Raw genomic sequence first — 23,868 nt, forward strand, 5'->3', positions numbered from 1 at the left:
AAGTGATTGTAAAACTTCAGCATTAACTGTGTGGCATAAATTCTATTTAAGTAACCTTTGTACTAGATTCTTTATAATATTGCATTGAAAGGACTTCCTCTTTCATGTATGTCATCTATTACAGTATCTTATTCAGTTTATTCTGTATTTTAGTATAAGCAGTCGTATATTTTCAGAGAATATACACCCACTTTTCTATAACATTTCTGGATGACTCATGTTTGGTGCTTTCATTACCCTTCATGTTTTCTGGTTATAATTTACTCATATCAGCAACATTTACTTTCACAATTCGCAGTGTTCAGAAAGCTCCAAGCACAGCCCAGCTCATCACCTGCACTCACCAGGTGAGGCTGGTTTGGACTATGAAGGCCTATGAGTACATGCAGGGACCTACAGCTGGATCTCCTTGGGCAAGAGCTTGTGTCAGGTAAAAACATCTGATTGTTCCCAAAGACTTTATAGTTATACTGTCTAATACCTGTCAGCATGGTACATAAACAAAAGCCTTAAATCATAAGACTATCCACTAAATAGTTTGAAAGATTAAGAAATCACAGATACATAATGTATCACCATTTTTCAAGTAACGCGAAATGGTGAATTAGTAGCAAAATATCACAAATATCAGGCTTTCATAGTCCAACACTGGAAGTGAAATTAAAATAAGGTGTGGGAACTACTTTTGGTTAAAACTATGGGTTTGCTATATGAATGGCTGAATTTAAAGACCTTTAAATACTGATCACCAGACAACCTAAATATGCATTCTCTTTACTACTGCAGAAGAGCAAAAAAGCTGAAAGAATCAACTGTCATTTGAGTGCCATTGCTACCTCATTTTCAGTCACAATGTGTGATATATAATCATGTGCTTAAAATTCATGTCTCCCAATAGCAGCGCTTGTGTTTCATTATTAATGTGGTTTACCTAATTGCCTCTACAATAAATTCTTATACAGAGCACTCTATAATTTTGCAGACCTTTATACCATGTAGTACTTCATGTTTTTGCAAAAGCTTATTCTTTTGCATGTTTCACTCATGGTTACAGAGAAGACAAATATAATTTTTTTTCTTTTTTTTTTTCTCTAAGTCTTAGTATTATTTCAACTACTTACTAAAAAATTAGAATAGTTTCTCTTCTCCTTTTGAACATGTTTTGGACAACTGTATTTTCTAAACTAACTAATGTCTTCTTTCAAATATGCATAGAAAATTTATCCAGATATTAACTGAAGCAGAAGGATATATATATTTTTTGACAAAACAAGCTAACAAAAACAACAACAACAAAACCCCGGTTTGCTTATGGTGAAGAACATGAATATAGATCAGTTCTTGTCATATCTTCTAAAACTGCGTGTTGTAGTAGCTTCTTGTAAGCTTTACAACATTCAATGAGTAGCTTATTCTGATAACAAGCCTATTTATTATTATCTATTTCACATAAAAGGATACTATTTCAAAAACAGTTCTTCTTTTACCTTGATTCAAACTATTGTCTTTTTTCATAACTCACATCTGAACATCACTAATTTATTTAGTCTGAAGTAATCTAAGCAAATGCATGTATTGGAAAAGATCCAGAGCTGATGAATCCAGCTATACTATGGTTAAGGGAACAACAGGGACTTACACCAAGAAGTTTGTCTATACAATACTGTAAACATATAATATTGCAGCTTTGCTCATTTTCTTTTTCTTTTTTTTTTTCCTTACATATCCCAAAATGTTGGGGTAGGAAGATAACATTTAAAACTTTCTACACATGAAAGTGTATGTTTTTTTCAGATTTCCTTTTTCACTAGGAATAATTTCTGAAAATGTAGAGATGTTGAGCTGTCAGAAACAGCAAATAGGTTAATGATTCACATACCTTTTTGTGTTAGCTATGCAGTACGCTTTCAGTGTGATCAAGCAAACTATAATGAGTCAAAAGAAACTTTCCTTTTGAATTTAATAATTACAACTGGTTCTGCTCATAGATTTGGTTAAAGACACTTTCTATCTTTCATTGTTATTTTAACATTTATAAAGTGCTTTACATCTTCAAAGCATTCTGCTGACATTACTTTATTAGTTTTTGCAATGCTTAGATGGAATTTTCAATGAGCTTTTATATCACAGTCCCATTTTAATTGCTATTTAAAACTGCATTAATTATATTTATCATGGGTCATAAAAAGGAATATTTAGTAGGAAAGACACTGTGCCAACAATTTGTGTAGTACATTTCTTAAACTAATACATATTTTGCTGTATGTGATACTTCTGATTTAGCCCAGTACAGAACTCTGCTAATGAGGGTTTCAGGCCTGTCCTCCCCTGGCACAGCACGATGTGAACCAGCATCACTAAGTGAATGTCAGTGCTGTTCCCCACTTGTTTTCAGTCATTAGTTATTTGAACTTTTAGCTGTTACTGCTTTTTCTTTACCTTTCTTCCTCTGTTATATAAACACACCCCAGAAATCATTGCAAGTTTCTTTACGTGTCTATTACTAATAAATATTTTTACTAATCACAAAATTAGATTTGTAGATTCTTTTACTGCTGAAACCTACGTATAATTCAAATAAATTATCCAGACTGCACAGTAGCTTGGATCTGTCCCACCTATTTGATGTCTTTGAACAACAAATGAAATACAGTGGTCACAAAATGGTGTCAAATGACTTACTGCATTTAATGTTAGCTTGCAACGAAAACTCTTCCTTGGTGGTGACTGTAAAATATGAATTCACAATTAAGATTGATTTCATAGGTACTGATAATTTACAGCAACTGCAGTGAGAAATTGCTCAGAGCTCCTGAAATTTAAGTCACTGCTACATAACTTAGTCACATAATGTTCCCTAAAGGTTCATGGTTACATTGGCCTTCCTTAGCGATCCTTGCATGTAGTTACAGGACAGCCACGCCTTTCTATCACCTAGTAACTTTTTAATAGTCAACATCAACTCAGAGTTTCTGATCTAGAGTTTGATTTGTCAGTGTATGTGGAATACAGAACATTTTAAACGCTGTTTAGGCTACAAACACTGAATAGTGTAGTAGCCTAAACCAAGGACAACACGTTGTGGAAGTGTTTGAGCAGAAAAAAAGAATTGTAGCAGTATATTCTGAACATGAAATAGAAATGGCTGAAGGTAAGATTACACCTGCAGGCAAATCAGGCCAACTCCTGGAAAAAATCTGGCACCTGAACTTGCTAGTGAGAGATGCGCTTCTGAAAAGTGATCTGGAAAATGAAGGTATAGCGGACTATGTACTTAGACTGAGCTCTTTAACAAAAGAGCTGAGTGGATCTCTCAGACAGCAGCTGCAGAATGTTATGGAAAGCATTCAAGACACTTGCCACTTGCTGAGTACTCTCCACAACAAACACAAGGAATTGACCACAAGTCCAGGCAAGTATGGAGTGACTTACCTGTAGACAGAGTGAACTGGGTGTATTGGATGTTAAGCTAAGTTGTGCTGTGCTGGGGAACCTTACTTTCAATTTGTTAGTATTTCAGTGTTTAGTCATTCATTAGACCAAATTAATTCATGTTTCAACTGTTATATCACACTATTTTTGAGTCTATTACATGAAATTCCATATGAGACTCATAATTTTCATTATGTGAGAAACATATATATATATATAAATGAAATTAAATAAGAAGAATTGTTTCAAAGTGTTATGTATATTATACTTCAATGGGTTTATCTTGGCCAGATACCAGATGCCCAACCAGCAATGTACTCCCCCTCCTCAACAGGGCAGGGGAAGAAAATAAGATGGGAAAGCTCCTGGGTCAATATAAAGACAGGGAAGTCACTTACCATCATGGGAAAAATGGACTTAATTTAGAGGAAAAAAATAATTTAATCTACTGATGATTGAAACAGATATGGATAGTGAGAAATGAAAGCAAAAAACCAAACCACCACCTTTTCCCCTTGTTGTGTTATCGAGCATTAAAAAAGCACAGAAAGCAAAGTGTTAGAAAAGAGATGGTGGCAGGGAGTAACACAAAAGAAGGCGCATTTCAAGGTTAAACTTGTAACAGAATGCAAATATGTATTTTCATACAACACCGTAGGATAGTGTAGAGTTACAAGGCCATGTCTTTGTTTGGCTTTAAGCACTTGCAGTATTAGAAAAGTCACATTCACAGCATAGGAGAACACCATTGTTTTGAATGACCCTATTATCTTCAAATTTGATTTTAGGGAAGTTTAAAGAGCTGGTGGTTTTGTTTGTTTGTTTGTTTGTTTGTTTGTTTTATTCTGTTTAGAGAATGCAAAATCCAGGGAAGAAACAGGTTAATTTTGCCTTTCAGTGAGACTGGGAAGTGGTCTTTAAAACCCCTCATGCAAAAGAAGCTCTGTTATTTCCAATCCTTTTGTTTTATTTGTCAGCCTTGATAAACTATTTAGAAGTTCTTCTTCACTGTTTTAAAAGTAGTTGTATAAAAACAGCAGTACCTTAGAACAAACATTTTAGAGATCATATAACATCACACATTGGTGTGTGATGACATTCCTACTCAGTAAAACTATTTTCCAAGTTGAAAAACTTGAGTTATTGATTTACCTCATATGATGTTATTGAAAAAAGTGAATGTAAGCCAGTCGTTTCCCACAAAACTTGAATCAGTCCTTTCTATTGTCCTTCCCTTGTGTGTCTCCATCTATTATAAGTGGAGAGCACACCATACAGTGTTTCATTCTGTACAATATTCTTATTTGTATCGACTTTGACTGGATTCAGCCTGAAAACAAAGCTTTCTGGGATCTCATGCAGCGAACAGAAATAAGCAAAAATTTTCCAAGAGGTTTGCAATATGCATAACTAACCAAGACACAGTTCCTGTTACAGAGACTGACAGCATAAGGTGAGAGAAGAGCTGGAAGTAATCTATCTGAAATCCTTAAGAGAACATCTAGAAGGATTTCTTAAAAAAGGTGTTAAGAAAAATGAGGGATCAAAAATTAATATGCTAAAAATAAAATCTTACATGGATGTCACATAGTGATTATGTGCTTTTTTTGCTTCCTTCTTCACCAAGTGTTTTAAGTTATATGCAAAAGCAACCTTCATCATTCCTACAACTGTATGTTACAAACTGCTGAACTTCAGTATTGAACACGTGCTGGTGGTTTTTGTGTTATCCTCTATTCTCCATCATAAAAAGTCAAAGCTGCTAAGCACATTTAATATTGAGCCCATATATAACAGCTTTGTTAGAGACTCATGTACCAGAATCTTGTAGGATTCCATTTCAGGATATATACATATATGATTAATGTTTAGTTTTAAATCTCTTCTCAGATTGATTTGGCTATTATTTGCCAATTCTATGTTTTAGATAGATTGTCAGAATTTAGCTAGTGTCTGATCACTAGAAAGGTGTTCATTAGAGTTACCAGAATAGTACTTTAATGAATACACAGTTGTACTTGAACAAATACACAAATGTACTTGTCCATAGTCAATTCTTCAGAAATTCACTTAAATTGATTGGAAATAAATGTAAAAATATGAAATGGAAGCCACAAAATACATTGTTCATCATGTATTGTATGGCACTATGGAATTAGGTGGAATTCATTCAGCATGTTTATAAGTTTTCACAATTTTGGCTTTCTTTTCTTAGCAAAATTTGGATCATTACTAATTTTTTTTTTCCTCAGAGCACAATGCAATTATAGATTGTCTGCAGAAAGTGAAGAATTATTGGATAAATACAGTCTCACACCTTCAAGAAGCAGAAAATAAACTTTATGTTGCTAGCTGCAGACAAGATGATGATTCTCTGATCCAGACTGCTCAAAATGCTTCTAGAGAAACAGATACGTGTCATCCTGAAGGAGAAGCAACAGAGTCTGTGCAAGGATCTTCCAGTTCCTGTCAGCAACCCCTAAGAACTCCTTCCCCGAACAAGATGGAAAGCCAGAATGTTTATCAGTTCCAGCCAACAGAAACTGAAAGTGCAGAAAAAGACATTGTTTCATCATTAGCTGAAGGTGTATCTGCTCAAAAGCAGGACGTTAGGAGGGAATCTCTAATGAAAAAGGAAAATGGTGAACACAGACTACTAACAAACCCTGTTACAGAGAAAAAAGACTGCAACAGAAAAGATAAACCTCATGGAAGTAGCTCTGTTACTGAAAAGTCTCCAGAACAGGCTTTTCAAAGTGGTTTTACAAGCAGTGGCAAAGGTGTTCTGTCTGGGACATTGAAAGATATTTATGACAGAACTGTCACAAATAATTTTGAACAGGTAAAGAAGGCAGTAGTCAAAGAATTTTCAAAAGTGGTAGAAAGTGAAGAACATGGAAGAACAATGGAAGACAGTAAAATGGAAACACATAATGAGACTTGTAGGAAGGATCTACTTACCTTCACATCTGCAGCACAAAGATATGATCTTACTCCTGTGTATCCTTCTGTGAATGATTCAGAAGTTCAAAAACCTAGGCACTGGAGGAACGAAGAGTAAGCATGTATTCTTCTTTATAGAAACAGACTTACATAATTATCGCTTATTAGCATAAATATAAATATCTGTGGGCCTAGAAACTCAATATGCATGTATTGAACAGCTGCTGGGCATTAACATAATAGCAGTTTACAACTTAAGTATGTGCAACAAAGATCTTCCATTTGGTCTAAAGTAAACTGTAAATTTCTATTTGGTTGCATTTTTTTTTAATGCTAGAGAGGATCTGAGTCATGGACAGTCAATTCTCAAATTGTTGGAAATCAGTAGGAAAGGACACCAATAAGTCAGTTTTATAATAATTTGTAAACCATTCAGAAACAAGCTAAACATAATTTTCCTTATTTTTCCTTCTACTCATAAACATATGTTTTTTATGAATTATCTACAATGAAGCAAATCATTATAGCATAGTATTTAATTAAAAATACAAGACATCACCCCACCCAAAACACAAAGAGTTACATGTTATGTTCTTTTTCTCCAGACTTCTAGTGGAAGACAGTGGTAAAAATGAAGTAGCTTGTTTTATTAAAGCCCCTGCAAGTGCTTTGGAGAATCTGAAGTGTAAGATAATCAATGACACTAGTTCCTTGGTGGTGGATGATTCTGAGGAGCTGGTCAGCAATGTCATCAGTATTGAATGCTCTGATTATGAGACAACAATCCCTTTCCCTATCAACATTGCAATTCCATTCACTTCACACTTCAGAGGAAATTATCGGGAGATTATGGTGAAGGTGACTGATGTGAATTTTCAATCAAACTACTTAACTCCTATTTCTTTGGAGGGATACCAAGGGAACCATAAGGTGGGTAACCTCTTATTTGAGCACTGTAAAAACATCATTCCAGGTTCCCAGTTAAGCTTCTGTGGAGTTATACAAGTGAAGTTTTCATTATTAAGCCGCATTGCTCACTATGTGGGGTTAAATGGAACTTTTCTTCCTACTTTCTCAGGAAATAATTCTATTTAAAACCCAGGCAAGTGCTTGATCCCACAATGATTATAACTGTGTAATGGTTCATGATTTTTGCAAATTGCATTATTTGATAAAAGTAAAAACATAAGGGGAATTATTTTGCATTCAGATCACAGAGAAGTAACACCATTCTGTGTGTAACAGTCCAGACTCCACCTCAAAGAAACAGAGGATGTTTGGGGTTTTTTTAACTGCAGAAGAATTGCATTGATCCAGATTCATCACCCAGTTTACCAGCTCATTTCATTTCACCCCAATCTAACACTGAAATACTAATAACATCACATGATGACTAGAGATCACCAGATAACTGGGCATCCAAGTGGCAATAATAGTCAATGTATTTTAATTTCACACCTTGCTCTAGAAATAATGTTGCCTTCTCAAACTGCTAATCCACTGTGGAACTTTTTCCTCCAATGTACTCTAACCCCACATTCTCTTTGTGCAGGAAACATTTGCAGAAGTAAAAGTTTATCAGCTGGGTGTTTTTTCTGTGTTGTCATGCTTAAAAAAAGAAACATTTACTGTTCCAAAAGTAGGACTCTCACAAAAGCTGAGCATGGATTCTAGAATCTCTTTCTATTACCATCCAGGAACATTCAATTCTCCAGCACCTATGCAGTTAAAGGTGAGCTTGAAATACTCAATACTTGTTCCAGAAGTTGTTATCAATTTTGAAGCAAGGGTGCCAATAATGTAAAAGGGCAACCTGTTCCACTATTAGAAGTGAAAAGTGGTTGCAGCTCCACATCCTGTATACACAGCAAATGGTTTCCTGTCAAGTTTGCTAAAACCACAGTGTCATAAGTAGGCAACGATATGTCTAGCCAAAAGGAAGAACCATCTAACTTTGTTTTTTTAAAACATAAGAAAATTCAGTTGTTTTCAATAATGACATAAGCATCAACTTCAAACTTCAACTATTTTACCCAGTGGTTAAGTTAATGGAACAATTTTTTTCTCCTGACCTCCATCATTTGTACCAGGCAGTGCAACAGAAGGTTTTGTAATCTCTTAGTTTCAGGGTGAGAATAATCTCAAAAATTTCCTTCAGTTACGATGTGTTTCCCCCTTCCTTTATAAAAACACTGATTCTGAGGTGCAGAGAAGGTAAAATTAACAGTGGAAAAAAAAAAAGCTCCCAAACAAAACACATTTGAAAAACCTTAGAAAATTATCATACTCTGAGGTAGCTCAGGAACAAAACAATCGCTATTTTAGTCAGTAAAGGTTCGATTTTTCAATGACATTTAAGCAGTTGATTGTCCATTGTATAAAGTGCTGACACATTGGTAGGTTTACTCCTGTGTTACAGAGAAGAGCCTAAAATGTCTGTGATAGTCTAATCTGATTTAAAAAGATAAATAAAATTATTAAAAAAAACAACAACAACAACAAAACAAAAACCAAAGCAAAACAAAACACAAAACAAACAATCAAACAAAACAAACAAAAAGCACAGGCATGTAAGAGGTTCATTCGTTTGTAAATTAATTGTACAATTGCTTTCCATATTTAGGTTCAGCCAATTGAACCATCATTGGTTTCGACACTGAAAGCAAGACATGATATGTACCACTCAGTGGTATCTACCAGCGCACTGATTTATGTCCAGCATCCTTCAGCCCAACCATTTAACAACTCTGTCACTATTACTCTACCCTGTCCTCCAAACCCAGAAAAAAAAAGGCAAGGAGATGAGACAGAACATACGAGAGCCATTGGTGCTACAGTAAAGAGGGTTGCTATGGCATACCATCCTTGGTAAGAACAACTTCACTACTAATTCAGCATTTTCAAAACATTGAAATCAATTCATTTTGACAGTTTCTGATGAATATTTTTTTGTATTAAAAATGTGTTAGTTCTTTAATACAGTCTTCTATACTTAGAAACATTGTTAGAAACACTAGAGCAAATCCCTACAATTCTTATGTTATAGCTTCACCAGGAAAATTCACATAACATTTGATGTATAATCTTTAAATATGATAACCACTATATTTCTAGCAGGAGTCAGGATGAAAAATGTATTAGTTTTGTTCAGCAAGAAATGTTCAACCATTTTCTCTAAAGCCAAACACTGAACATAGAGAATACCCACATCTCAAAGCTGCTGTGATAATTATTTTACCAGTCAGTGGTTTGGCTATCCTGGCCTTCGAATGTTCTGATCTCTACACATTCCAATAGCTACCTGAGTCAAAATTTCTGACACAATGATTTGGAGTAGGTCAGTTTTGTGGTAACTGCTGCATTAGGTAAAGGCCCAGATTTTTCTAGAGCACTCACTACAAAATCTCTCAAACTTAGACCTTTTGGAATGTCTTAAAATGCATTAAAACATAAGGACACCTGAAAAAATCTCTACATTTCAGTTGTTAACTGGCAATGCATTAAAATTTATCCATTGTGAACATTAGGACAGTGGTAAAACTTTTTGGTGGAAAAAATGGTCAAAGCCGACCTCATCTGTTTTGACAGCATAATAAATGGTGTTCTTACCATCTCATGCAGGAAGAAAAACCAATGTGAACTTATCATTTGACTGTTGTCATCATTCTGTTACCATGGGTTACTCCAGGTTCAGAAAGGCTTACTGAGATTTCTTAGTAGGGACTAGCTTGGGGCAAGAGTCAGCTTTGAAGTACTTTTACTTTAGATCATTAAAGAGTTAGCTTATTTCTACTGTGCTAAATGTTAGCTTTTTCAAAATTCATCTACTTGCCAAGAGTATTATTAACTTGAAAAAACGGCAAGGTATAGATGAAGAAGTCAGACAATATTCTAACTTTGAATTTCTGAAAAACTCAGATAATGTTTTAAAGAGCTTACATTCACACTGCTCTCTTAGACTATAAATCCACCTTTATCACAAACTTCAGATTTGGGAACAGTGCCCATACAAGTTTGTAGGAGATTCAAATTTCATTTCCTGTGCCAGAAGCATTTAATTGTATGCCAATACCCTCATGGCATCTTTGTTCTTAATACCAGTCTAAATGTCACTTTAGATTCTCAGTCAAAACACATTCACCAAAAGACCCTGGCTTGATTACTTACTTCTGTACAAATTCCTTAGGAAACAATGCCAACCTTTTCCTTTATTTGCATGTAAGCTGAGGCTGTCTGCTTGAGAAATGCTTAGGCTGTCTGGTGTATTTTCTTTTTTGGATTGTTCACAGGGTGTGCTTTTGAGGTGAATGGGTTATTCACATCCAGTTTTAAAAAACAGTCGAGCAGAGGTGTGTGTCAAAGTTATCAGCTTTTCTGAAAACAAAACCAAAACAAAACAAAAACAAAACAACAACAAACAAACACAAACAAACAAACAAAACCCCCAAACAAACAAGCAAACCCCAACCAACCAACCAAAACCCTCATGTTTCATTTATTAGGATAAATTAGTCAGAGCATGCCATGTCACAGTTGCTTGATTATGAGTGTGATGTAATCACCTGATTTGAAGAGAAACTACTTTTATTTTCTTTGTTGAAACAGATAATGGGTAGCAGTCTTGTCTTATTTTCTAAATTCCTTTGTGGTTATTGAGCAATATTTGCCTCTGGATGAAAAGGTATCTGCTAGTTTGTCTGTTTTGCTTAGCTATCTAATTCTAGAGAATCTAAATCTTGGTTAATGACTTAAAACCAACGACTTAAAACACTTAAAACCGACGGCTTAAAAACGACATAACAATCACTGTGCATGATTTTAAATGACAGATCAAACTAGATTAATTTAGATAGAAACTGTTATTTTTCCTTTTTTAAAACATTTTCTGGAGAATTTTTAAAAAAAACTCTTAACAATTATATCACTTCCATAGTCTGAAGTATAGTTCCAGATGCAGATTTTCAGCAAGGTGGGAAAAACACACATAGTCATCAAGCAAAGCAGAAGACAAAGCAGAGCTACAAATGCAAGCATACTCTTTCTATGGGATATATTTTACATTACATGTTTTCCTATGATTCCTTGGCTTTCCAGGGCTGTGAGTGCTTCTGTGAGAAAATACGGGGAGAATATCAGTGACACTTTGAAATTATTAGGTCACAGAAACAAAGAAGAGGGGTGGAAGTTGTTTGATGATGTTATTATCCAGAATGCACAGAATGGGCTTGTATCATTTGAACTAAATGAGCATTTAGAAAGGTAATGTATTAATAATTCAATAATTTTTTTATTTACTAAAATATTTACTTCCAAATATATGGATCAATGGAAATTAGTAAGTTAAGAAATCATCCACTATTCATTGTTAACTTGCCAGCATCTCTTTATTCCTCTTTAAAGTATAAGATCATTTAGATTTGTTATTCATAATTACAGAAAATATAATTTTTTTAAAATATTTTTTTCATCTATAGGCTGTACACAATTTAATATATACAAAACTTGAAACAGGAAATGCAGATATTAATCTTTATTTGAAAATGGAATTTAGCTGGGATTTAGTACTGCAAAACCATATTTTTTAAATTTTTTTTTCAATTTCTCATTAGGAAATATTATCTTATTTTCATCTAAAATTTGTATTTGTTTTGATGCCCCGTCCTGGAAACAGTCAAGGCCAGGCTGGATGTGGCCTCACGTGCAGCACTGTGTGCAGTTCTAGATGCCACAGTATGAAAAAGATATAAAGCTACTGAAGAGTGTCCAGAAGAGGGCTGCGAAGTTGGTGAAGGGTTTGGAGAGGAAGAGAAGCATTATGAGAAGCAGCTAAAGTCAGTAGTTTTTTTTCAGCCTGGAGGAGACTAAGGGGAGACATTATCGCGGTCTACAGCTTCCTCACAAGAGAAGGAGGAAGGGCAGGCGCTGAACTCTTCTCTTTAGTGAGCAATGACAGAACCCAGGGGAATGGCAGGAAGATGTGCCAGGGGAGGTTTAGGTTGGACATTAGGAAAAGGCTCTTCACCCAGAGGGTGCTGGAGCACTGGAACAGGCTCCCCAGGGAGGTGTCATTGCCCCAAGCCTGACAGTGTTCAAGAAGAGACTGATCAACACCCTCAGACACATGGTGTGAACTGTGGGGTTGTCATATACAGGGACGGGAGTGCCTTTTGTTATTTTGCATAATAAATTGTTAGCAGTTGATAAAATTATTTAAGATAGACATATTCATTTTCTTGAATTTTTTTTTTTCTTAATACAGCTTTGTTGTTATTCGCCTTTCGTTCCTCCTGGAGAACACGTATCTTCTCCTCTTTGCTCAGGCTCTAGAAGAAGCTGTTTGTAGCACAATGGCTAATGTGATACTGTATCGGAAAAGAGAAAACCCATATAAAATAGTAGTTTTGCTATCTGCATCCAAAGAATTGACCTGGGAACTTCAAAATCTCCATGAGGAGGGCTACTTCGGACCCCCAGAACCTACACAGCAGTTCTCATTAAGAGAAGGAGAGCAGATTCATTTTAGATTTAGAGGCAATATTTTTGCTTCAGGTAAGGTAATTAATTAATACATGCATCTGAATGAACATTATCAATCACGTCAGCTGTTCAGACAATACCATATACGAGCATTAGTATATTGTGGTTAGTCACAGCACATTTAGTTATTTCAGTGTTTTATTTCTTGTAAATGATAGGTGCATGGAACTACATAGGAAACAGCTCTCACTGAAAAATAACAGGTATTACAATAAAAATATCCCGAGCAACCTGCTCTAGATGACCTTGCTTGACCATAGGGGTTAGACAAGCTGATCTTCAGAGATCTCTTCCAATCTCTGCCATTCTGTGCAACCTGTTCCCTCAGAAACTGCTGGTATTTCATCTTATATTTCAAAAGGACAGGATTCCATCAATGGGGTTTTGATATAAAGAAGTTTTGATAGGAATTAAACAGGACATTTGATAGGCATTTAACAGATTCCAAACAAAAGAGAAACAGTTCGCTATTTCATCAGTTGAAATTCACTTAAAGTAAGATTAAATGCTGCAATCCAGGGCACAATATTGGGCTTTATGAGTTGCACTATGAATTGAGGTGATGAGAGCTATTAGGCTGTTTCTACTAGCAGCCTCAAAAATTCCATGCAGTGGCTGCCACTATTCAGAGATTTGCTTAAAGACAGGTAAGAAGCCTCAGAAAACATTTGACACAAAATTATGTACAGTGTCTTCTGTCAGTTTTGGAAAGAATTAATATATAATGGGTCCTCTGAACATAAATACATAAACTCTCCCATTGAAAACTCTGTTTACCCTAAAGAAAGGATTATTCTTCAAAAAGAGAAGCCTCCAGCCCCCAAGGAATGTCTGCTTATCTATGTAAAGAGTAGTGTTATAGGTGTATCAATTAAAATGGAATTACAAATCCTAAAAACGCACCTACTTCTCTGCCCCCATTCGTTTTGCTACAGATAGACATCCATCCTAAATAACCAGAAAGTATACACTTCTAATTCCATTCACAACACCATTTTATTTTTATTTCTCTCTGTGTTACGTACTTCATCGCCTTCTATCCCCCACTCCTTACTTTTCAACTTGTAGCACAGCCTCCACCACTTGTTCTTTATGCCAACAATTCAGAGGCTAAGACAGCTAAGTATGAAGACATTTCAACTACTGAATCAGCCTGGTAGAAATGTTTGAACCTCAGATATTCAATATAAAGTAATAGTAATGACAAAGAACAACTGAATGTTATGTGATTAGCTCTATTTGACCCACCCTAATGAATTATTTTAGATGTTACCCATTTAAATACGGTATAATTTTTTGGTATTTGCTTTTGTGTGTGTGGTGCTTTTTGTTGTTTGTTTTTTGTATGAACTGCAGAGAACGGAAAAGATTTTGCAAAAGTCTACAGGCTGATTTTTCATTCACAAAGAAAACCTAGGCTGGAACTTCAAATTAAAGAAGTGGATGAATATGGTAACCACAGCTCACCTCATTACAAAGGAACAGCAGTGTTTTATAAAATTACCAGAGATATGATAACCAAGAAATGGGAACAACCCTTGCTATGTGGTGAATATCAACACCAGTCTCCACTGTGTAAATTAGCACTAACATTACCAAAGGTGGGTTTCTCATTTGATAATGTTAGAGAATTTTCTCTTCTTCCCTTACCACATGTTTATTAGGCAAGAGGATCTTGGTATGATTTTTGCTATACAGATACACACAGGACTCACTGATGGAGCACTTCTGGTCCAACAGCAATGTGCAGAAACCCTCATAATTTCTCTCAGCAGGTGAGAGGGACCCTCATCCAAGAATGGGAAAAAAAAAAGTTTAGCAGCAGTTTTTCACACATTTGCCTCTCCTCAGATGGTATGGCCCTAAGAAATTGTTACTTAAGTTACTTTAGTTATATACATCTTGTATCTTTGTCTTGGGAACTGCAAATAGCAGGACCATTAAATGGTTCATGTAAATGCTTTCTCCTGTAATGCCTGATAAGCGTCTCCAATATAGCCACATGGCCAATTGTCTCCATCTCTGGCGAAAATGATTTTGACATAAATTAGTATTCCTGCACTGAAATCTCATTGTAATCTTTTCAAGGAGCTTAGGTATGAGCACCCCATATTGTACAAAATGTTGCTGCTAGACTACTGTTATCAAATTTGCATACATTTTAATATCAAAATATGTACCGTAACACTTGGTCTAAATCTCTGGTGACAAGCAGTAGCATCTTTTTTTTAAAATTTGGTTAACTCCACTTTTCCTTAAGCTACCACCTGCATATACATCTTTTGTTTCATAAGTATAGCTCTTGATTTCTCTCTCATCTCCACTCTGCCAAGTAAAAACTAAGAATTAACAGATCTTTTAGTGACTAACTCCATATAAAATGTAAGTTTTCTTCAGAGAATCACATGCTTTCAAGCACTTGGCTTTTTCACAAGGCTAGCATCCCATGGGCAGTGTTCACAGAGTGGGAAATGCAAACTCTTGACGTCAAGTGAGATAATTAAAAAGCAAAATAAAACAAACAAGCAAAACCCACCAAAAAAACAACAATCTGTGCCACACCCTTAACATCACTTTTCTTCCACCCACCTGCCTAGCTTCCATCCCATTGTTTCTTTTTATTTAATCTTACTGCATAATAAGAATAAAATTTAAAGGACTAAATGGCATTTGTGCTAAACCACAAAGATAATTACCAAGTATTTTAGATATGCGTTGGCATATATGGTCTACTGCTATACATATTAGTCCTTAAATGTTCTATTTAGACTTTTCAAAACAAATACTTCTGACTACTCCTTTTCTCCTACTAAATTTAAGGCCATGTTTCTTCTTTCCCAATGTGGCTTAGATCTTGAAGTCTGGCCAATCTTTATAAATGTATAGGAATATATAATATATGTAAGTACACTGTAGCACCCAGGCAACCTACTAATTTAAATGGAAATAAACAGAGGAACTGTATAATATGATCATTGCTTGTAAATTAGAAATCAGAAATTAAGTCAAAACTCAGGAATGGTGATAACTTTTGAGAATAGCTTTTCTACATCTATACTTTCAACTGAATCAGTTCAATCACAGAGGATCACAGTTTGATGTACAAAGAGTCTAAGGAGAGAGACAGAGTTATTATATCACTTCAGAAAATCAGTGTTGCAGCATCTCAAAAATAATTTTTCTTTTGCTTCCGGAGGAGCATTTCAAAGAGCCATAATCTTCATTACAAAAAAAAAAAAAAAAAAGTGACTGAAATGCTTGAAAACATTTGCATATTGTGATTTGTATTTTCTGTCTTGCACAGAATGAACACCTCTCTGTAGAATGAAGCATGAAAATAACATCTTCCCTTATGTTACAAGCCATTTTTGTACACAAAATGTTATACTTTGCTATAGTTGGTGAACCCTCCTACTTTTTGATCCATCTTCCATCCATCCAGAGTAATAATTTAAAATTGGTAATACCTGAAGTCACGTTTTTTAATAGAGAAGAAATATTAATAAATAATTTAGCTAGTTTAGTTGCCATCTTTTTGAAAAAATATAAAAGCTGCTTATTTGACTTCAATAAATAATTAGTAAATTAAATACAACATATACATACATAAATACAACAAATACTATTGGCATATAAATACACAAGGCAAATGGCATTTTCACCCATAACACTGTCTATTGATATGTAACATTCATTAACACAAAGTTATAATTTTGTTCTCTGTTTTGTTCTTCATACCTTCTTCCAGCCAAGTAAAGCTTGAATTCCATATTGAACCAACTCACGGAAATTTTAAGAGCAAAAAATGTTCTCTTTAATTTTCTCAAAGGAAGCAATAAAGTCCCACACAGATCCATGCTAACATATTCATCAGAAACTTTTGAGTAATTAAGTGTTAAGTGTGATGACAGTACAAAATATTCAGAGTACTAAAGTTGTCTATCAAGAGTCACAGAGTATGACTCATAGAATATCAGGTTGGAAGGGACAACAAGGATCATCTGGTCCAAACTTTCTTGGCAAAGCATGTTCTAGACAAGATGGCCCAGCACCCTTGTCCAGCTGAATCTTAAAAGTGACCAGTGTTGGGGAATCCACCACTTCCCTGGGGAGATTATTCCAATGGTTGATTGTTCTAATAATGAAAAAAAGGGTTTTGTTGAGATGGAAGTATAATACATATCTGATTTTGTACTGATAGACTCCAAATTACCATGAAAAAAAATATCTTTACTCATTTGGCTCTCTGAAAACTTCCAGAGCATTCAGCAGCAAATAAGTTGAATGTCCCAAATTATTAAATAACAAAAATGAAAACAAGATTATAGCATATATCTATGAGGCATCCACATCATGACAGCACTCTGCAGTTTCAGTCATGCAACTCAGTAGGAGGATTTGGAAGAAAAGGAAAGAAAGAAGGTGATCAGAAACATGGAATGGTTCTAGGTAGGAAGACAATACCTTGATGACAACATTGCAGGCAGTTTTGACGAGTTGGAACACTGTATACACTTATGAATATTACGGAGGAACTGCAAAAGGAATTATTATATCCTCTTTCATGGGATGTCAGAATATTGGCATGTGGAAGGTGTAACCAGTAATATAAAATAACATACATTTTACATACAAAAATAATCAGAAGGTGAACTCTTTTTCATATGATATTTGCAGCAGCTAAAAATGTGTTTGAGCTAGAGAATAAATTGACTGGAAGAGAGGCATAATGATCCAGATGCAATTAAAAGCCATAGCAATGAAAATGAAATCCTAATTACTTACTGTATCCTATTAGGTGTTCTAAAATTATTAACGATGAAAGCACTGACAGAAAAATTAACATAAGAACTTTTATCCTGTTTTTGCTGTCCATGATCTGATCAACATATTTGAATCATATATATCTTCACATTTAGGTGGACTTTCTAATGGGTACAAGAAATGGAAGGAAATGGTTAAAACTGGATGAGAAAACACAGTTATGGAGAAATTTATTGCACTAGTTATATAAACAACTGTACCAGCCATTTGCCAAATGTAACTGTTATTTATCACTTCATTAAAGTACAGGTCTTTTGCTAATGTTCATGTAATATGAACTGAGACTGGCACTGTCCATAATTAGTCACATGCTGATGTTTTTAATATGTATTGCCAAAGTACCTTAAACTACTTGATCACATTCATGTGTGTAGACATACACCCAAGCAATGATCCTTCAACTCTGCTAGTTTCTATCACGTCTGTTACTATAGTACAGCAATTAAGCTGCCACAAATCTCACAAACATATCAAAACATAATGCTCAGTGTTCATATCTGACATATTGATAATTCTGGGTTGTTTATAGTATCGCTCACACTAACATAGCTGCTTACAGAATTCCAGTTGTCACAGTAAGGCTCTCATGTAGTAATTAATTGACTCTAAGTTGTAGCCTTGTTGATGGACTTCTTACTTCCTTCCAGTATTCTGTGAGAACTTTTCAGGGTTTGGGAATAAAATCCCCAAAATAACAGTAAATGCAGGGCAAGAACAGCAAAAACTATTTACATTTCTACTACTTCATTGAGTTAATAAATATCTTCAGATTAACTTAATCACCTTAGCAGATTAGTTATAATACACATGAGAACACAACACTCAGTGTTGCCAGTAACAACAGAAATTTTCTCAGCGAAATGAAGCTTTGGCACTTCCTCCTCCTCCCCCGGCCCCGCTTTGCCCCAAGATGATAAAATTAGAACCATTCACATCAGTTATTAGTTTTAACATGCTACATTTCTACAGAAGTAAGCTGATCTTCGCTAACAATTACTATTTATGGAGCTTTCATTTCCTCAGCCTTAGAAAACACAGGTTGATCAAACCTGTTGTTTTCAATGCAGGTTAAATACAGTGGATTAGGTTCTGATGTCAAGTATGTGTGGGCACATCAATGATATTTCTACTGATTTCAAAGCAGTCATATTTATGTGAAACTGGGCTAAAGAGCTTAAAAGGTTAATTTCTCCTTTTCTGTCTGTCCTGTTTGATATGCTACTAGAGTCTGGTCATGTCTGCGAGGGCCATTTGACAGAGTACCTCAGTGTTACTGGCTGAAATCAGAATGCTTTGCAGAAAGAGTTTGTTGTACTAGATACAATCATTATCAAATTACTATTCTGCTGACGTTTTATGTTTAATGACTGTCTAACAACAAAATAGCATGTGATCCTCTGCTTCAGAAAGGCAGTTGCTTAGCTAATTGAAGGTCTCCCAGAGTAGAAAACTGCTTTGCCCACTGAGAGTATTTTACTTATGCTGTCAGCCAGAACAGGGGGGCCACATGCCAGCACAGCTGAACTGTGGGTTGAATTTAGCGCTTCACCACAGACGTTTAATCTTTAAATGCAGATTTAATGTTTTAGATCTAATGCATTGTATATCATTACACTATTTCTAGACAATACTCATTTTCAATTCTTATCATTTTACTACTATTTTAACATTAAGTAGCATAAAGTGGTTCAGGTTAAAGTCAATGCGTGGGTAATTGAGTTCATCCACAATAACGTTGAAAATCTAATACAGACCTTTGAGGTGCTAAATTCTCATTAATAAATGAAAATAAGTTTAAATATAAAAGTGTAATTAAACAAAGCCAAAGAAAGCCGAGTCTTGGAAGAAAAACCATGCCCCCTTCTGGAAGAGCTTTATATTCCCTTTGAGAGCTTTTCAGCCACGTTATGCTATCTTCTCACTAGTGCACGTCCAGTAACTGAATAGCTGTGAAAGGAGGCAAGACAAGGCAGGTACAGATCTGCAGATGAGTACAGATGAGTACAGCCCAGGATGGTTTTGCTCTGCCACACAGTGTGTCTAATGTGCATCCTGTGCACACTTAAACTGTCAACCAAGGTGGCTGATGAAAATATGTTTGATCCACAGGTGAAGAGGTAATAGTTATATTCACCTTTTGGATATGTAGCTCAATACATATGAAAAACTCCAAATACTGAACCATATATAAAGTCTCTATTAGGAAAGTGTTTAAGATAAGCTCAGCAGGGCTCTGGCTCAGTATGCCCAGCAGGAAGAATAAAATAATTTATCCAGTCAGAGTTTCATGCTCTTAATTCACAAATGGAGAAAACAAACTCAGTTAATAAACCTGGAGCAAGTCTCACAGGGAAAGCTTTGCATAAATTGAAAGGTAATACAACTGAATGTGTGACAAAAGTCACATGAGCCCTAAAAGAGAAGGAAAATTACAGCATTTAACGAAAAAAGAGCTGAACTTCACTTGATACAAATTAATATCTTCTTGTGCTTAGTGCTTATATAAGTAATTTCTTGTTCTATATGGAGTAGGAAACAACAATAAATGCCATAAGACTTGCTTCTTTCTCAGCCATAGGGAGAAAAGGACAAAGTATTTTTTTTACTTTTCTCCAGTGTTCAGAGGAAGAACTCTGTACATGCTAATGGAACTTGTCTTTTGAATTCTGATGATTTTTAGTGATTTACAATCAAAAGTTGAACTATGTAAAATGAATAACTATAGGTACAGATTTATAAACCTAAGAACAGCTACTACATACCTAGAAACTGTTATTTTCCTTGATATAGTATGGTATGCACACAGTTGTAGCAAGAACACAGAGAGAGCAAAGCAAAGTTAATGCAGTATTCAAAGTTAGAATCCATTTCATGTATGAAGGAAGGTTCCATACGGATTTTCTGTACACCCAGTTTCTATACACCGGATATGACATAATATTACTGATCAAACATTTGTAAAATTGCATAAATTATTAACTTTTTAATAAGATGCAATAAATATCCATCTGGTGTAAACAGACTTAGTTTCATTATTTTAATAGGTGTATACTGCTTTTTACCTACTGATGGTGTTAAATGGTTTTCAATAATGACACAAATCCTATATGTAGGTAGAACCAATTTTAAATGTGGATTTACTGCAATCCACTCCCATATCCTATACCTCATCCCTTACTCACTTTAGTCATTTCTCTTTCCTCAACACATTTTCTTTGATAGCGTGAAAAGATGATAAACCGTCCACGAAGCACAAAAAGAATTTCTTCTGATTCATCAGGTAAGAACACATACATAATATAATAATATCAATAAAAATAATAGTTATATTTGCTAGTTTTTTTAAATGCCAAGACTTGTTTCGGTTGTAACTGACATTTTAAAATGACATATTCAGGAATCAAAGTAGTTAATGTGTTAAAAGATATTAAAAGGAAAAAAAAAAAAAAAAAAAAAACAAACAACAAAAAAGGTGATCTATTTACCAGGAAATGCAAACGTTCTTCTAAGAAAATGTTGTGCTGAGGTGCTTGAATGGCATATAATTCTCTGTATAAGGAAATGAAGTTTGTACTGGAAAGCTCCAGGATAACTGATGTATTAGTTATAGGACATACCCAAACCCTTTTATTTTATTGCTAGCATTCCCCCTGCAGTTCCCAAATTTATAGACCATTGCTGTATCTGCTCTTGACTAAATTAACTTCATGTCACACTACAGTTATCAAAAATTGCATTAGAAATAAGAACTGATGTTGTTTCCATTAAAATAAAAAACAAACCATATTTGGCTGGTGAGTTCACCCACTGAGCCTCCAGGTTTAGAAAGCTTTTCAAAAGAAAGATTTACATAGCAGAAGAATAATGCTCTTAATTTACTATTTTTTGTCCTTCAGAGGCCCTGTGGGACAACTTGCTATATTGGCTTGCAGAAGAGCTTGCAGAAGATAATACATCATTACTTGCTTTGTGCTTACCTGTTCGGCGAAGCGTATTTCAGCTTGTTAAGCTGAAGTGCCCTGATAATTTAACACACCAGATCTACGAGCTGCTTTGCTGCTGGAAAAGGACCCTTCCAAGGTCCGCTAATAAACAGCAGCTCCTGTCTCGCTATTTGCGGAAGAGTGGCAGAAGTGATCTTTCAGAAGAACTTCAGTTTAAGTGGCAAAATAAAGTGTTCACTTGACAGAATCACTGGCAACTAACAGCCCAATTTCTCTTGTTGTTGAAAGGTGCAAATGTTCTGTGATATTTTTGGAAGAATAACTGACAGGGATACCAGTAAGGGATCAGACTGCTTATTTACTTGTTACATTGCAACCTACTTCACTAAAGCAAAGTATAATAGCAATGTCCTTGCTTGCTAAAAGCAAACATTTATCCTGTGGAGAAGTGAGATTCTGAAAATGTAGACATGAAGAATTCTGGACTGGTCTGCATAGGTTTCTAAGGACTTCAATTGTTTGCACATACCATACTCAGTTGACATAGAATCATATTTCTGCATACTTTAAACACTAGGAATTATTCAATATGCTTTATCAAAATCATATTAATAATTCCATGATATATGGATTACTCTATATCCAGTAATAACAGCTACCAAATTCTTCAGAAAAAAGCATAATAGATCATTATGATGCACAGGGGCAATTTCTTCTTACTTTCAGGTTTGTTAGTAATTAATCCTGACTTCTATATTCTCAGTGAATGTTTTTTATCCTTGTGAATGTCATAGCACATTTCAGTGTTATCACATGTGAACATCTAATCAGAATTATCAGAAATATCTATCATGGTAACTCTATTTTTTTTAAGGTTGCCATCAAATTTGGAAAAAGGAGTATTTCTCCTTATTTTATTCATTATACTGAGTTCTTGTATTGAAGGTATCGATGGTAAAACGGGTGCATTTGTGCAGTCTTTAGGCATGTATTCTAATCCCTAAAAGTTCATTTGTTTCCAGAATGCAAAGTAAGACTACCCTAATTTTTAAAAGTCAGAGAAATAGAAGGGTTGGACTTTTATAAATATATTTCTACTGAAATAATATTCTAATTTCCAGCCTTCTGTTACTTTCTGCTATATTGCAGTTCACTTCATACAAGACACCAAAATTTTCTCTAAATGCTAAACTGAGATTTCTGTTAAAAGTTCAAAGTAGCTGGCAAGGGCCAGCGAATCACACACTTCTGGGAGGAAGTTGACTGCTTGGTTTTTGCATGCACAAATATCAATCTGTGATTACACAGGCTGTCACATTTGTGCGATTTCCCTACTGTTCCAGTAATGTGCAACAGATGCAGCTGTTTCTTCAAGCCCACCTGTGTATACTTAGTTTTTAGTTATTGTTAGTCTTCTGGATTCAATGCACCAATTATTTTATGCTTTCAATCCCTCCCTTCACCACTTTAATAATATAATATAAAATTTAAATATTAATCTAAATGTTATTAATCTAGACTTTATTAGTATTTAGACTATTTGCAATCCCTGTATGTCTTGCTGACAAATCTTGATTGTGATACATATTGTTAGTCTGGATATTTTCTTTTCAGTGATCATATATTTGCAACATTTCCAAATCACTACTATAAATGAGAAAACTATATTGCAAAAGATAAAGAGGAATGGTATTAATTAGTTTAATTATTCTGTTCAGTAAATCTCATCCTGTAGGATTATCAGTTTTTAATTGCAAGACAGAATATATGAGGAATTTAAATCCTTGACTGTGCCATAATCATCCTTTCTTTTATTTTCTATAAATAAAGTTTTTTATTTTTTTTTTAATCAAAACTGGCTACTTATTAGTGGAAAACATTATCACACTTTTCTCAGTGCCCTAACACATTTTGGTATCACATATTTTGTCATCAGTTCCTTCTCTTTAGGAATCAATATTCTATTGCAGGCTCAGCAGATCTTTTCAGAACATGCATATATTACAATCTTGCTTCAATGTATGATGATACTACAAATAATACTGGAAATATTGTAAAAACTTTGCATTTTCCCATCTTGAATAAAAGTATTTTAGTGCAACTACTGATATTCTGCCACAAGATGGCCTCTGTGTCTAAGAAAAACATAATGCCTGTATTTCACGTGGTGAAATATATGTGAATAAAA

The 23,868-nt window shown here is 34.8% G+C and overlaps 1 protein-coding gene across 1 annotated transcript; it reads left to right on the forward strand.

Annotated features, from left to right (window-relative positions):
- The first annotated feature begins 2,638 nt into the window (after positions 1-2,638).
- DTHD1 (death domain containing 1) lies at positions 2,639-23,868 on the forward strand. Its single transcript, XM_021285839.2, has 10 exons — positions 2,639-3,412; positions 5,685-6,489; positions 6,981-7,305; positions 7,928-8,107; positions 8,999-9,243; positions 11,470-11,634; positions 12,635-12,924; positions 14,269-14,513; positions 20,959-21,016; positions 21,633-23,868. Exons 1-10 carry the CDS (start codon positions 3,142-3,144, stop codon positions 21,920-21,922), a joined length of 2,874 nt encoding a protein of 957 aa, XP_021141514.2. The 5' UTR covers positions 2,639-3,141; the 3' UTR covers positions 21,923-23,868.

The sequence above is a fragment of the Columba livia genome, chromosome 4 (assembly GCF_036013475.1).
Source record: "Columba livia isolate bColLiv1 breed racing homer chromosome 4, bColLiv1.pat.W.v2, whole genome shotgun sequence".
NCBI classification, from domain to species: Eukaryota; Metazoa; Chordata; class Aves; order Columbiformes; family Columbidae; genus Columba; species Columba livia.

Bases quoted from the DNA above. Each gene is read 5' to 3' on its own strand.
- DTHD1 (XM_021285839.2), top strand. From the start codon at position 3,142: ATGGCTGAAGGTAAGATTACACCTGCAGGCAAATCAGGCCAACTCCTG. The intron at 11,635-12,634 runs GTAATGTATTAA...TTCTTAATACAG, and splicing joins CTAAATGAGCATTTAGAAAG to CTTTGTTGTTATTCGCCTTT. The intron at 12,925-14,268 runs GTAAGGTAATTA...TATGAACTGCAG, and splicing joins AGGCAATATTTTTGCTTCAG to AGAACGGAAAAGATTTTGCA.